The sequence below is a fragment of the Dromaius novaehollandiae genome, chromosome 6, assembly GCF_036370855.1.
Source record: "Dromaius novaehollandiae isolate bDroNov1 chromosome 6, bDroNov1.hap1, whole genome shotgun sequence".
NCBI lineage: Eukaryota > Metazoa > Chordata > Aves > Casuariiformes > Dromaiidae > Dromaius > Dromaius novaehollandiae.
Genome location: NC_088103.1, coordinates 43,652,257 through 43,669,084, shown reverse-complemented (window position 1 = coordinate 43,669,084; position 16,828 = coordinate 43,652,257). Strand labels below are relative to the sequence as shown.

Below are 16,828 nucleotides of genomic sequence, written 5' to 3'. Positions count from 1 at the left end.
TATCAGCCTGATTAAAGAATTTTATGCCAATCTTTACATCAGTACAAAATTTTTACCCTGAACTAATGAATTCTCTTATAGTGTTCATGTTAATATCAAGTTGTGTTGAATTCTACTACCTAATTATTATTATCCATCATCAGGTAAAATTTTAGTTGACCTTTTAGAACACAATTTTGCTGCAGCTGGCAATTACCCAACCAAACCCATTTTCTGTCCTAGAATCTGTGATCATCCTTGTTTTTCTGTCTCCAGGGTCAACTCCTGCAAAACAACATCTTAGACTGTTTACTCAGATACTGATCACAACATTCTGGACTAGGTTTCCTTGATGTATAATATATGCCTCTATCTGGTTGCAAAGTCATTGGCAGGCTGTCAAAAATGTTTTGAATTTTAATGAAAGTGAATTATAAATATTTTATTTGCAATATAGTACTTATTTTTACACTGCAATAAAATAGTACAGTTCATCATTTTCCATAGATTACTCCCCATGAATCAAATATATATAATGATATATATTTTAATTTTCTGGAGAAGTACTTCAGAAGCTCACCCAAGTTAGGCAATTTTAGACATTGTTAATTGATATGACTAATTTACATAGACTGCCTGTATCATTTCACATACCATTTCCAAATAAACTCTAATCAGGGCTTGCTATACTGAAATGCTGCTGCTAGACTATTTTCTAGACTTTTTGTTTGCTATTAGAAAAAAAAGGTATCAATTATCATAAAAGGAGGCATCAAAGAAAGTAAGTCCAAATTATTTAAAAATTACATCATGAATTAAAAAAAAAAATTAAGTTAAGTAATACCACAAAAAAAACCATGATAATATCTATACAGACTTCTCTCAGATTCTAAGGACACTAGTTGAATGTGCGCAGATCTAGAAAGAAAAAGAAAATGCCCACAGGACTGAATGAGCTTCACACAAAAGATATGCACATTTCAAAACGCTTCACTGAGATAAAGTCAGCTTTTACATCCCTGCAGAATCATATGCACATTATTTATTTACGAAGCAGACAATCTTGGTCATATACGTCTAAAATGATTCATGTAATATAATGAAAGGGGTAACCACCACTAGTTATGCCATAAAATCTAATTTACAAATTCTCCATTCCGACAATGACATTTAGTCAAAAACAAACAAAAAAAACCCCTTATTTACAAACAAAGGTCCTGGCCTTTCACAAATAAATTTTAAAATAACTACCAAATAATCTGCTCAGATCATCAGACAACAAGCTTACTTAACATAAGACCCAAGTTCAAAAAGAGATGAATGAAGACTCTCTATATATTGGATTGCAAACCCTCTACTGTTTCTTCATTTCCAAGAAGGGACAAACACAGATTCCATAATTGTGGCTGCATTACAGACTTCAGTTTTGATAGAAGCTTCAAAACAAAAAATACAGATTCTAAACTTTGGCTGCAACTTGTATTCTTCATAGTGGTTAGAGAAAGGAGTTTTTACAGGGATTTAAAGAGGTTAAAATCATATTTACTCGAAACTTTTTTTTATTGCTTTAATTCACTTTCTTTATACATACCAAACTCTCAGACTTGTCCTTTAAAAATACTATATGGGAAGCTTCTCACATTCCATTCTGTAAAACTCCAATTACATATCATACATTCATCTGTAGTTTTTTTTTTTTTTTAATCAACTTTTAAGCTGATGTGACAGAAGTACCTTAAGAGCCAAGAGGAAAGTTACCTGAACTAGCAAAGAGGGAAAAAAAAAAGAGTTCAGTTCACTGACATGGATCTCAGCACTGTTGTCAAATGCATTTCATATTTTGAAAAGTTGATTATCTACACTGATATAAGTGATGCAGAAGTACTTGCTTCCTCGACAAAAACCAAGATGTGCAAAGCTTGCTTATATCAGCTGAAAAGGGAGGAAAAGTATTAGCAGTCTGTAGGGTAGCATGAAAATAAAAAAGAAGGTTTTTCTTTTTCATCACTTATTTCCATGCTTTTAAAGATTGGAAAGGGTAGACAATGCCCTGCTCTAATTTCATTGACATTAATTTTATGCTTGTTAATTAAGGTTGGTAATTACAACCTTGACCAACATTACAACCAACATTTCACTAGTAATAATATGGAAAATGTAATCAATATTAACAAAGGATAACCACTTCCTCTACTAAAACTAGCCATGAGCATAGTTCCAGTCTGGAAGGCAAAATGACAAAAATAACTAACACAATCACCATTCGGATCGAGTAAAACTGATGGCATTTTTGTATTAAATCAAGATATGCAGGAGATTTTCAAAGTGTAGTTTATTATTGTAGTGTAACTGCACTATTATCTAAATGAATTTTTCAATCACTTTTACACTATATTTTCTTCATATAGGTTTCAACATGGAGTATCACACAGTCTTCACACTTAGAAGTATATAGAAACATTCAATATTAAAAGGCCTTTGCAATGTTTTTCTTTTAAAAACATAAGATCACATTTATAATTCCAAACATATATTAAAGCAGATTTTTTCTCAGAGACCTAATGGCAAACAACTCTAGGTGGTTTGTTGAGGGCAAAATTCAAGTGTGCTTATATCAACCATGCAGTAACAGTGTCTGCAAGTACTGCTTCTGAGAAGCAGAGTAGGAATTAAGGAGTGTTGTAGTAGTAGTCACTGTGAGCCAGAATTTAACCCATTGTGAATGACACGTCATTTTGCATAACTTTGTTGTTTTCCAGTTAATGCTTAAGGTAAATTTCATTGTATACTTATTTTCCCAAACTAGAGTAACTATATAAGCTTTATTTGTAATACATTGAACAGAATGTTCATACTTTATGGTGTTTGTAATAGGCAGCAGGAAGAAACAAGACACACTACTATTGTTAAAACATTTAGTTTTATGTTTAGAGCAACAAAACTCACGTTTTCAATTTGTATAAAAACCATCGTTATTGAAAATAATGATATTGAAAAAACCTTCCCAGTTATATCAGAAATGCTATTTTAGATCTGCATGAAAAGGTTCATGGAGTTAAAAGATGTCCTGAAGCTGGTGCTCCTCGAGGAAGGAGGGTAGAATATACATCTACAAAATACTCAGACATAAGGAGAATCCAATGCCCTTTAAGCAACGCATGAATTACATTCAAAGCAATGAGAGACATTTTACATTGATATTCCTTCCACTACTGCATAATAAACTTCAGTAGCTCCCACAACTTTATTTAAAGAGGAATAAAGTCTTTTTAGCTAAGAATAATTTTCACATGCTTCAGTCTTCAATTTGTAAGTATGATTTAACATTAACATCTACTCTTCTGTTGTAAAATCTCTCAATGAATCCAGTAATAAATTAAAAAGATACATCCAACATGAGAAACAGTAATGAAAACAAACACTTAAACATTATGATACTGTGAAAAGCTATTTTGCTTCTGATGAAATACTGGCACGAAAATGAAAAAGAGGTCATCAGTGGCATCCTTAAGCATCTGGACCATAACAAGTGTTATCATTAAGAAGTACCTCACTAGAATGCCAACATTTTGGCTTTGTGCAATGCTCTTTCTGCCTACTGTTAATGACACAATCAAATAGGAAATAAATCAGTAACAGTGGAGACAGCAATAGCAGCTCAAGAGTAGTATGCAGGACAATAATGCTTGCTGCTTTTGAGGTAGGATCTCTTCCAGACCTTTGATCCCAGTAACCAGTCAACACACGGAAGAATTTAGTCCCTAAGGTGTGAAGGGAACGCACATGTAACAATAACACGGAATACAAGAATATCTTGAACAAAGGATATTTGATGGATTTTCATAAACTGCACGATTTCTATAATTAAACCTAGTGAAGATTCCATTCCAGCCAGTTATGAAAATGCCAATAGCATGAACTGATTTAAAAAACAACAATTTTAAACAGAAAAATGTGATTTGAGAAAACATGACTTTCCAGGAAAGAACTGTGTGCCTTGTGATCTCTATTTATTCTTTAAATATATTTATATTTTTACAGTACAGATTGAGTCATTTACACATATAAATACAATAGTAGTGAAGATCTATAAAGATTTGATTTTTAGAAGTAAATGTAGATTTCTACATATGTTTAGAATTCCTTCAGCAAATTTTTAAATTTTCATCTCTGCTTTAGTTAAAAAAGTTGGAAATATTCTTGTACAAATTTATCGTATGCTTCCATCTCTTCTCTTGTAGATGAAGACAATTTAAACATAAAAATGAGATAAAGTGTATTATTAACTGGTTCTTAACCTGGCCTCCACACATATTTAACAAATTTTGCTCATATCAAATATATCAGCTATTATAGTAATTCAGGAGAAAACTCATTTTCACACAGTGGACTCTAATCCTGATTGATCTCACCCTGTTTGACAGGAAATCTCCTTTTAACGATAAATTGTTACTCTTGTGTCACTTCCTCTTTAGGCTGTTTGAGCTCAATTAATAAATCTTTACCAGTTTCTCCCGCTTTTGAGGCAAAGAGAATAGCTCCCTGCTTAAAGCCCAGGATCTTCAAGCTCCTGGCATAATCTGCGAATACAGCATGGATCAGTTTATGTAAATGAAGGATTAAGGAAAACACAAGTGAAAGGCAAAATTAAAAGCTCAGAACCCATTTTTTCTCACTCCTTAGCTCTCCTAAACTGAAAAGGACAAATATTGTTAATTTTGCTGGAACAAAATGTTAAATTCCATCTAAAATATTTCCCAGTGCAAGTAAAGACAAAAAAAGTTGCTTTAAATGCTGCTATTTACTGCATATTAGCATTTACCAGGTGACATGTGAAGTATTATCAACTAAAGTAATATATAAATAGAAATAAAATATAAAGAGATAAAATGCAAATGAACATAAGCAGCTCCTCATTATACCACCTCCTAACTTGCAAAGAAATTAAGAAATTATATGAACATACTACAAAACTCCACATGCATCTGATCAATGACCAAGTCATCTACACGACTTATCAGTGGATTTTTTATTTATGAGATGACATTGCTGATGAGTCTATAGAACACAATCAAATATTATTTACATATGCATTATTATTTACTGCATATACCTAAATAGAAAAGTTAGAATGACTGTTTAGAGTTTCCGTAACGCCAGGTTAGAAGTGTAGACTGTACTGGGGAATACTTTAGATACCATTTGAATTATTTATTACACTTTCAGCTCATCCTGAATTATGATTTTTAACTTTCCTTATTCTCACTATCTCAAAACTGAACCCTTCATAAAGAACTTCAGTCAGCAGAACCCTACGCTGGTGTGCAGAAGGACTCAATGTACTGAAGTTTCTTTATTTCTGAAATACAGTGTTTAAAAAACAACTGAACCACTGATCTCACTGTATGCTTTGAAGTAACAATTCCCAAATTCTGCAAAGAACATTTTATCATTTGTTCTTTATTCTTTTTATTCTTTTTTCTTTCACTTTTCGTTTGTTTTTCAGTACCACTGGAAAACGGTGGCAGAACATTAGGAGAAGGCGGTGTTATGGATTTATGCAAAGGACTCCTTTTCACATATATCCTTGTTATCCCTTCAAACTACACACCCTAGAAAACAAAAATAGGAATTTCTATTCCTGTGCACTCTAGTACATGTAAAATTGGTTCATACAAAACTGTATATGGGTACATAAATGCAAAGCATGATTTCAAAAAAAGGATATTTGTATCATCATTAACTTCAAATGCCCCATAATTCAGACAAGCTTCAACAAATAAAGCTGCTCTATCAAAGTACCTCATACTGTTGAAGAAAAAAAAAAAGAAAAGAAAAGAATAATTTGTTAGAAGAGGAAAACAGAAAAGTATTCCAGGACACTGCATCAAGTCATTTGCATACAGGCTTTCTAAAACTTTCCACATAGTTCTGGAGTGGCAAATCTCTTCCTCACCAAGGGCTACAGGGCTTCTGAACATCATTAGGGTTAAACAATGTTGCCATTTAACTACCACCATGCACATATTCATACTACCACATCACATATTGTGCCGTCACTTTCCCCTATTGCTCCAACTTGCTCTCAGCACCTTCACGCTTCATAGGGTGTTGAGGGTTTACTACATAATGACACTGCTCAGGGCTTCCCACACAGTAATGTGCTGCTACCCTGCGGTATTAGGGCAGTACATAGCAACACATCACACTGTCCCATCACGCACGCCCCTCCCATCCATCAGTTTGGCACTGCTATCTCACCAAGCTTCGTACACCACCCTGCACCCCACTCCTCCTTGCACCCAATGAACTGACATTTGATACAACATTTCTGAAAGATCAAGGCTCAACTTATTTAGAACTAATCATAGCTACTATAAATTGTTACTGCTTGGTCAAAAAGTTTTAGCAATCTTAAAGCCTGCAGCAAATTAGAATGCTGGTATTTTTCCTGCAATTGCAACAAAAAGATCAGTATAAACACACAGAAATGATGCACTGCTGAGGTGAATGTCAATTAAAGAAAAAAACCCAACTACTCTAAATGCAAATAAATGTCAGAAATTAAATTGTGGAAATCCCTTTGGCTTCTGAGTGATGTATGTTCAAATGACAATTTTAAACAAGAAAAAAATATAGATTATGCTTTTTCAGCTTTACCTGTGCAACATCTCTGCAACTCTTGTAAAGCATCCAAGTGACAAGAGGACAAGAATGGCTTTGGATTTCTGATTGACTTGTGGAGAGCAAAGGTGATCTACCCAACGCTTTAACACATCAGCACACTCTTCCGAGTTTAAACGAACCTTTAAGAGATGGAAAATCTAGTTATGAATTCTCAGATGCTAACTTAACAAAACATTCTTTTTCCTTTTCCTTCCCTTTTTTCAGTCCTCCAGGCAGAAATAACGTATCTCAAATTACCAATTTTATAATTAAAAAATACACTAATCCCTTGAATGAATGCAATAAGGAAAAGAAAGAAAAATATGTATAGAGAAAAAGCCCAGTCAAGTCACTTGACATTTCCATGCCATTATTTAATATTATTGTTATGGCAAAGCTTTACTGAAATCTCAAATATCAAAAACTTAAAAATCTTTATCTTTTGCTGAAGATTGAAAGACAAAATGCCCTCCTTTTTCTTAAGAGTGGGATTCATCAATTTAGAAAACTGAAATTTTTTTTCCATCCTTTCTGCAGGAGGAACATAACAGAAAATTTAGAGACAATGAAAGATCATCCTGATTAACTCTTGTCCATTATGTAGTTTAATATGGAAAATTAAAGGTATGTCGAGGTACTATTACCATAGGTATGTCTACATACAGGAAGTTGGTGCAAATTATTTGGTTAGTGATAACTTTAAAATGAGCACACACACTGCATGAAGCTTAGCACAAGTTCACTGCAAGTATTTATCCACTTATTCTAAGAGTGGGTTTTTGAAGTTTAGGATAAGCTCTGTGCTGCTGCAGTTATACGCCAGTAGAGCTTATATATGTGTTATCTGAACAACTTGACAATTTACTGCTCAAAAATTAGATATTTGAACATTCCAGCCATTTTCAGGCCCCAATGCTGTCATTTGGTTGAAAGGGCGTATCTCTTCAGTCAAGAGGATGAATGGCAGTTTTCTTACATAAGAATCTGTCAATATTGACTGAATGGATTGGCCTGTTATATATTAATGCATGCAAATAACTGATCATATTATTTTGAATTGATGCTTCAGTCTTTTAACTTGAGAATTTTAACACTGACAGCAGCCTTCATACCTACATATACTCAGCAGATAGTTTATGTTAATAAACTAAAAATTGAGAAATTACAAACTTTTGCAAGCCATGCTGCACGATTCCATTCACCATAAGTTTGCAAGTAGCGACAGGCATCAGCAGCCTTATCTATCAGACACAGCAACTGGACACCCTCTAGAAAATAAAAGCAGATTACATAATAAGCCAAAAGAATTGTTATGTAAGTGTGAGCAGAACGTTCATCTCCAGAAAAAGGATCCCTCATATTCCTTCCCTGTATATGAAGATAATGAAAAACCCTAGTTTCTGCTACTTGATTCTCCATACATTCTGGGTGCTGAGGCTTTTCCCCAGGCTGAAGAGCTTCAAAGTACCTCAGAAAGCTCCCACTGATCTCTGTCATAAATTGAAATGACAGGATGTTCACTGAACTTCTCATCATAAAAATACTATAATCTCTATAAATCAGAAAAACTGATTTTAGAAAAAATTCTTTAATGTACATATAAGAACACACATAAAAAACTTTCTGAAGCAAGGTCTGAAATGGAAATGAAACTAAGTCTGTATTTTAACTTCAAAAATAAGACATGAATTTTTATTTACTTTTTTAATTAGGAAAGCAGAAAATATGTAGCTTTACATACTCAACCTCTTTTGGTGCGTGCAAACAATTGCTAAGAGAATCACTCCAAAAATACAGTTTCAAAGAAAAAGAAAAAAGAGTCAAAACAAGTTGAACTTTTAACTGAGTTGCTGCTCATTTCTGGGTTAATCACTGTATATAGCACATACTATAAAATATACAACATACGAGATCTATAATAACAGGACATTTTCCTCTCCCAGCTGCATTAGCAGCCTTAATAATAATAATAATCAGAATTACTAGTTCATAAGTAAACAGAAAATCCAAATTGCATTTTACCTGCAAGCTTTCCATTGGCTATCATGTTGGTTGCTACCAGTTTAATGGTGCTTTGAGATGGACCTGATGAGGTGACAGTTGTGACCAAGCAAGCTTTGAGTGAATCACAGTAGTAATGTGCATTCTCTGAGTTTGTTTCTAACAGTAGTTGTACTGCTCTGTCAGTCTGGAAAGGGAGGAAAAAAAAAAAAAAAAAAAACAAAACCACCTTTGACCATGGCACTTAAAAAAAGTCTTTAAATTGTATTTTAAACTTTTTAAGACATGAAAAGTTATTCTAAAACAGACTAGAGATATATCTACCAGTGTACCAATGACTAGGACTGTATTTCAGAAAAGCATCCCTAGGGAAGATAGCATTTAAAGACTCATCATGAATATAACATGTTTAATCAGCCTGAGATTCCTAGAAGGGGCCAAAGAAAAGTTCACTTCAGAACATTAACTTCCTTGTTTACATCATCTTTCACAGAGTTATAAAAGGATAAGAAGTATTTAAAATAAGCACAGAAGAAATAAAAGATAGAGAAACTGGCCAGGATCTCAAGAACTCATTTAATGTCTGTTATTTTAAAATAAAGGTGGAATTCATCTATTTAAATGTTAGTCACTTAAGTGAGAAGAACATCTATTGTAGAGTAGCTGCCTCTCCATGAACTGTTGAAGATGCTACAGAGGAGTACCTAACCAGGAAGACTGATTACACTAACTGTAGATACCTATCTCTGAATGGGATGAATCACTCTCCAGACATGCCATCTCAGCCTGTTCATTATATCGAGGTACCTAACTTTTACATAAGTCAATTAGTTGAGGTCAGTCAAGTTGATGGCTTAAATAATTACTGAAATAATGAAAAGCCATATTAAATATATAATGCAGTCCAGTACAGTGATTCAATAAAACAGCATTTACAGTTTATCTCCTGATAGTTAGTAAAGACTAAGCACCTCTGCCAACCTTTTAGATTTAACTATGGGCATGCTCAAATGCCAGTAGCACTAAAGCTATTTTTGGAACTGGATGTAGTACAACTGCATTAGTAGAAAACCAAGCTAATTATATATACTGAACAAATGCAACAATACCTTTGTCATGGTCTCAGTGAGCAGCTCTGTACAGTTTTTCAACAGTCAATACAGACCTGCCGGTTCAGAGGCACTCCAATGAAAAGCTTAAGCACGTCCTTTGACATCTAGAATGGCAGTACTAAGTGCAGACTGACCTATCCAAGTGATATTATTATTTAGTTATTTCTTGGCAACTCAGAACATAATCTTTCCTTTCTAGTCACTAGATACAAGGAAAGATTTTTATAGGGGAACAGTACCCTCTGCCATGTGATTACACTCAGTCTACAATGTAACAACACACTAAGACAGCAAAAATTAGGCACTGGGGGAATACAGCTATGAAGCGATATGAGTTGAAACAGACATAACCTTAGTCGAACTGCATAAGCATATAAAAAGACAGAGAAGAAGATCAAAAAATCCAAATATTACACACAAACCTGGCCTAAGAGAAGAAGTTGGTCAGCACATTTCTTGGTGTGATCGTATGTGGATCTCTTTACCTCCTGGAGATTTACCCTTTCGAGTTGGAATTTCTGTACAAAGAATAACAATAATTAAAAAATATCAGACATGTAAAAGTAATAGAACAGATGAAAATAAGCATTTCAAAAATATGAAAACATTTCGGGAGTTCCAAAAATTCCCTATTTTTAAAAAATAGGGAGTGATTTAATCCAAAGCTGTATGTTATTAATAAAAGTGAAATATGTATAGAGAAAAGCTCAAAGTTACTAAAAGAGTTATAATGATGACGTTTTATTGTTATGATCACATCCTTATTAAATATCATTTTAAACTCCTTGAAATACCTGGAAGTAATAATTTTCACACAGTATGTCATAGCATATATCCAATGGATTGGCCAATTTTTCCTGAAGTATGGTTGTATCCACTGGTTTTGCAAGTTTTTCCTGGGATAAGCTGTGCAAATAGTGAGCAGCAATAGTCCAGAAATGCAGTTCAGATTCATCTCCATACAGTCTGAGAAGATAAAAAATCAGGATGATAAACACAAAGATATTTTTCATATGTCACATGTGTGTTATATATTCAAAATATATTTATACAAAGAATATACATTCTTGTGGATACCAGAAGTACTTTGCATTAACAAGGTGACAAATTACAAAAAAAAGATTAGGAACATTCAGTAAACTAGGTAAATAGGAGACTATTACAAGAGAAAACAAATTCAATGATCTGTTCATAAAGCTACAAGGGAATGTTCGGCATATAAATACATGTATAACTGCTTTTTTATTATGATTTTACACTTAATCATTAATATCCTCTTTCAATAACAAGAAAGTTACCAGGAATAATTAGAAAAAAGTCTGTGACTACAGACAACTACAATTAACTACAGCTTAAGCAGAAAAACAACACAGAACAGGTAATTTGAAATAAAGAAAAAACAGGCCCTCCCAGTGTTTGCATATAATATATTGTATGATGTGAAGTTTTGAGCTACACTGTACAAATAAGTTTAATGCAGTTAGTAGAACTGTGTTTACAAAAGTACCACCAAGACTGAGGAATGTTCTCTACACCCAGCAAATGAAAATAAGTGTCTCAATAAGGTTACATTTCCATTCCCAATCCTGAAAACACTCAAATGTATGCATAACTTCAAGTACTTCAGCAAGTGCCCTGAGTTAGAGGAGAATTAGTTAATTGCTAAAATTTAAGCACATTCATAAGCATTAATAGGATCAAGATTTTACTAAGAAACACTTTATACAGTTATATGAATCTCTGCTACCTTGCAACTAGAAGACATCTTTGCAAAAGAGTAAACTCCGGATCAAGCAAAAGTTTCTTTATGTCACTGCAAAGGGAGAAAATTGTAAGTAATCTGTAAAAATGCTGTGTGCTTTTTTTTTTTCCAAACACAAATAGCATTTATTACCTAATAAATAAAAAATAAAAAAAATAAAATGCACAGCTCCTTTTCAGAACTGAAAAAAGCATCTATCAAATAAAAGTTGCAACAGGAAGTATACAAAATTTGAAATATAATTAAACATCAAGGAGCAAGCCACTCTACCAGTTTAAATAGCAACCATCAGTCTGTCAAAAAAACCTTTATTTTTGTAATAAAGGGAACAGCCGCATAGGTGTATAAGATGATGTAATATAGGTTGCAGTGCTACAAGATTAAAATAATTACAAATAACTATGTAATTATGCAGTGCCATAGTTTAAGAGGTCCATATGTATGCATATAGGTTTTCTACATGTTTTTCAGATTGGCAAAAAAGAAAAACTATCCTATTAAGTCAAAGTAGGAAAGGAAAATGGAAAAACTTCTGTTGCCTAGTTCCAAATAATAATTTTCATAATGTAAATGGCATGCCAAAATCAGTTTTATATGTAAGCAGAGCAATTCAAGTAAGAATCATTCAGAGTATGAACATTACTCTAGAGGTATATCTTCAACAGAAGATTTTCAAAAGTGTCTTTTCTGCCTCAGAGCTTAAATGTCTTAACAAACCTTGGAATATTTAGGTAGCAGTGTCCTTCAAGTCCAACACAGTCTGGACCAACATCAAATGACTGTGTATCATGGAGAAGCTCTGCCTAATAAACTACAAATGCTCACTAGTAAGTTAGAAATTATATACTGATTCCAATCAGTATCTTTAAATCTTTTGTTGGCAGCCACTGCTATAGTAAGTCCATGTTAAAAATACTGACTTCCAACCCACTTCACATAGCCAGAACAGTACATTTTGATTTAACAAACTACTTCTAGACAGTCTGCTTATTAAAATATACATATATATTTTAAACATGTATTATGGTTTATTTTTATATAAGAGAAAATAAAAATAAAAATTCTTTTTTTCTAAAAAATGAATAGAGGGTCATCTTTAGGAATTACATAAAAGTTATTAAATGTGCTTAAACTAAAAGCTGCCATTACTCAAAGCTTATCTTTAAGGAAAAAATAATGCTTTTTGCCTCATTAAGTTTTCAATCATCGTAAATTTTGGTTTTGTGCCTTCTCTGAATGCAATACCTTAGAAATTTTAATAAGAAGATTCTTACTTGGATAATGAATTCAGTTGCTCTTGAATCAGGTTTTTAATATTTTCATTTTCTGGATAATCACTGCATTAAAACAAAAATTGACAATATGATCTGAAAAGGAAGAGAATTATTGGTAGCAGAAAACACAAGAGTGTATGTGAAATCCATTTATCGTATTCTTACAGAAGCAACTCATACAAGATTTTTTTCTCTAGTTACTGGTTCCAAAACACAATTAAAGACTATCTTTGCTTTCTCTCAATCTCACTGAATCAGTGCTACTAACATTGCTTTTCCCCCTTTTCTCTTTATTCATTCACCTTGATATTTTCAGGGTACTTCATTAACTTCAACGCCTTGTTCACTATTAAATCACCTTCCTCTCTTACACTCCTTCCAATTTTGAGACTCTAGCAGTTACATTCTTGTCTTATAATCCTTTTTCTTACATCTTATACCTCTTCTTCCTGTTTTCTTCTTCCTTGTTTGCAATACCATCATCAACCCTACCCCTTTGCCTTACCCATTTCACAAAATATATAAATGCCACGCATGCATCTGCAATTGCTTAGTCCTTCCAGCACTAATCTCTTCCTCACTGCTGCAAATCTGCAGACATTATGAACTCCTACACCCACCACAATTCACAATCTCTTCACCTCTTCTCTGTCCTATCTGTGCTCACAGATTCCCGTGTATCCCTTTAGAAGAGATTATCCCTCTACAAGAACTTTGTAAGAATTTGACTTTCTCCTTCCTTGCTCATTTCTCTTGTTTCTATGTCCTATACATACCTATGACCTGTCATCCCCTCATTGTCAACCACTTGTTTGATATATATGCTTCATATGTATATATATATATATGTATAATATATATATGTATCTCCTTACACATGTAAAATATCTAGACAGTATTTCTCATTCCACGGCTGATGCAATAAGAATGCTTTTAAAACTAACGAAGCCCTTGGAACAAGGAGATAGGGACACCATGCAGGTTCTGAAAGAAAAGGAAAAATTCATTATTGAGTGGTTTATGTGCAATAACACTCTATTCACTAACCATAAAATGTACCACCTTGTTTGCAAGCACCAGAAGAAAGTCATAAATCACATCTTTTCATATACACACCATGGGTTACTAGACATAAAAACTTATTGTTACATTCAAGCAAGAATATTTCATAGAAGGCAAAGGATTTTCCACCATGCTGGAATGAAAACTTCAGAAATACCGAATATACAAGTGATCATATTCCAAGAACTTAAACACTCAGAAGCTCAAATATCAATTTGCAGAAAACTATTCTGATCATAAAAGGCACTAATTATTTGGGCACCCATACCCAAGTGGAAGGTAGCAATTTTAGTTCACTTTGCAGTCGTATCTTCTTCAGCATAAAATGGGAATTAAATACATGTTTATATCTGCAAATAAGATCTATCTGTCATACAAATTAAGAAAACAGTAATATTCAGTATGAGGTTTGGATGATATGCAGTAAATACTACCCAGTGACTTAAAATGAAAATAAATAGTAGCCAGCTACATCACTACATAATTATTCACTGTCATTGTGTCTGAATGGTCTAGTAGGGTCTGAAAGGTGTAAGTATCTTATAAACATGATTTTGGAATTTAAAAATTGCCATAGTATACAGGTAGAATGGGAGTTAAATCACAGGCAACCTTAATCCTGGCATATCCTGATTTCAGACTACTTGGTTTTACAACACCAGTTTTTATAGTTGAATATTACAGAGCATTTATTTGATAATAAAAATAGCTGTGATAAATGATTTTTTTTCCTCAGACACCCCACATCATAGTTCCCTGTATCAGAAATTGGGGGGTTTTTTTGTTATGTATGTCATAGTCAGAATCTACATGCATTAAGGAAATTGTAAGAGTCAAGACAGGACCGAGGACCAAAAAGACCACAAAAAAAGCAGTTACCTGGAACACCAGAAAAGAAGAGACAAAGAACTACATGTTCCTCAGGAGCACAACAATGATACAATTTACCTACTCTCTGACAATACTTGATTTGACAAGCTCTGGGGGATCTGTACAGCTAACCTTGGCTAGAAGTAAAGCAGTAAAAACAAAGAAGGTGCTTAACTAAAGTGCTCAAGAAATCTCCCATCTTTTCTTTCTCCTAAGAAAGGTAACCTCCTAAGAGCTCTAAGCTACTACTCTATGAAACGAAAACCACAGAATTATGCTCTGGAATCAGGTTGATAGACCATATTTATCCTCCTCTCCTTTTCTACAGAGTACTTCACTGAGAGCATCAGAATAAAAGAATCTGTCTGGGTAGCTGCCACAGAAAGGGCAGGATGAGTTCTCAGGAAACAATACGAAAAAGATTTATTTATTCATGAGAATAGTTTTATTTTCATCAGCTTGAAATTGGTGGTATTTTTTGGTAAAACTGTCTCTAAGGCAATCTCTTGTTTGCTTTGAGGGCAAACCTACGCAAATATTCCTTTGTGACGCTCTACGTAGCAGACTGGCCTTTGACATGAGTTCTCAGGGGCGGAGTGCAGAGTTCAGTATCCTCTGATTATTAACATCAAAGAAATGAAACAACTCGTAAGTGAGAAACATCTTCCTTTCACCAGAGTTGCAAAAAAGTCAGTCGTAAGTCCAAGCTGTTGTATTTAGCAGCTGCAGTTATCACCACCAAGAGAGTGAACTTTGAACTGTTAAAATGCATCTCAATTTCAACTAACAAATGAAGAACAGACTTTCCAATCCGTTGGCCTAACAATATAGGATGATGCATTCTATTGTGGGCAAATAAAAGGAAAAGAAAAAAAAAGGGGTGGGGAGGAACAAACGCACAAAATTACTACCAGAGTCACGACTATTCAAATTGATAATGCAGAACTTGAAAGTATGAACAGACTACATACACACCGATATTCTATCAGAGTGGCAAGGAGTGCCATTGTTTATATTGGTAGATAGCCTGTTCTGATAAATCATATTTCAAAATCTGAAAGAAGCTTTTCCTAAGGAAAAAAAATAGGTATATGAAACTGAAAAACATCTATCTCCATTAAGTAGACCCCAGCAGACTCTCTTAAATCTTGCAAAATATTTTAACTTTTCAGAATTGTTTTCCTTGCAGCAAAATGTTGATGATTGCCTAAAAGCTGTAGCTAGATTACAGAGAAGTGACTTTTGACATCCAAGAAATACAGTATTTTTCTTCTGTTATAGTAACATGCCATTAGATCAAACTACTTCTTTGACAGCTGAAATAAAAAGATTTTATTTAAACCAAAGTGCCTGTTCGTTTACAAAAACAGCACAGAAACTTGTTTTGAAGCCCCTAGCCGAAACAAATTAAGGAGGAGTAGAAGACACCACCATATCTTTAGAATACTATTTTCTTGAGGATTCTGTTCAAAAATATTTCAAACATGAATGTAAGTTTGTGTCATTACTGCAAGTGTGGTCTGTCATGAGTAAAATAAAAGATACCAATTTACATAGAATTTTCAGTCCAGCCACGTTCCTAAGTTGCTGGGTTTCTAGCAACTTACCAAAAAAGAAACTGTAATTTATTAAACCATGGTAAGTTCTTAGTTTTAATTTTCCTTTAAACTTTCCCAAATTAATTACATAATTATACATGAATGCAAATTTTCATTAAATTTAGGTATCCTAACAGACAACTGTGCTAAGTTGATCTTTGATTTTTAAATTTATTTTTTCTTTAGACAAAAGTTAACAAACTACAGTGAACATAAATATTTATCACATGTAACAGCAAATTACATAAAACATTTCTCATTTTGAATAATAACTCATTGCACATTTATTTCAACTGGCTCATAATTTAAAAACAACATTCTCCAACTCAGAATTTCCTGTGTTTACCATTTATCTGCATAGTCTGTTTGTCCCCTGAGACTATAAACGTAAAAGTAATAAATAGCAAAATGTAGTTTAACTATTTAAATTCCCTATTTAAGTGCACGGTAAAAAAGTCAAACAACATTAACTACTAACAGTTTAGAGTTTAGTGGGAAAATCTA

At 33.4% G+C, this 16,828-nt stretch overlaps 1 protein-coding gene across 5 annotated transcripts in view; it reads right to left on the bottom strand.

The window, feature by feature from the left end:
* Positions 1–2,294: 2,294 nt before the first annotated feature.
* WDR11 (WD repeat domain 11) overlaps positions 2,295–16,828 on the bottom strand; it is a 53,741-nt gene continuing 39,207 nt past the window's right edge. For all 5 annotated transcript variants that reach the window (XM_026105530.2, XM_026105529.2, XM_026105527.2 and 2 more), the window contains 10 exons: positions 13,670–13,778; positions 12,795–12,857; positions 11,506–11,571; positions 10,553–10,724; positions 10,181–10,276; positions 8,668–8,833; positions 7,816–7,913; positions 6,640–6,785; positions 5,708–5,787; positions 2,295–4,586 (listed from right to left, as the gene is read on the bottom strand). In XM_026105530.2, coding sequence (XP_025961315.1) covers positions 4,429–4,586; positions 5,708–5,787; positions 6,640–6,785; positions 7,816–7,913; positions 8,668–8,833; positions 10,181–10,276; positions 10,553–10,724; positions 11,506–11,571; positions 12,795–12,857; positions 13,670–13,778 — 1,154 coding nt within the window. In that variant the 3' untranslated portion in view covers positions 2,295–4,428. The remainder of the gene's footprint in view (positions 4,587–5,707; positions 5,788–6,639; positions 6,786–7,815; positions 7,914–8,667; positions 8,834–10,180; positions 10,277–10,552; positions 10,725–11,505; positions 11,572–12,794; positions 12,858–13,669; positions 13,779–16,828) is intronic.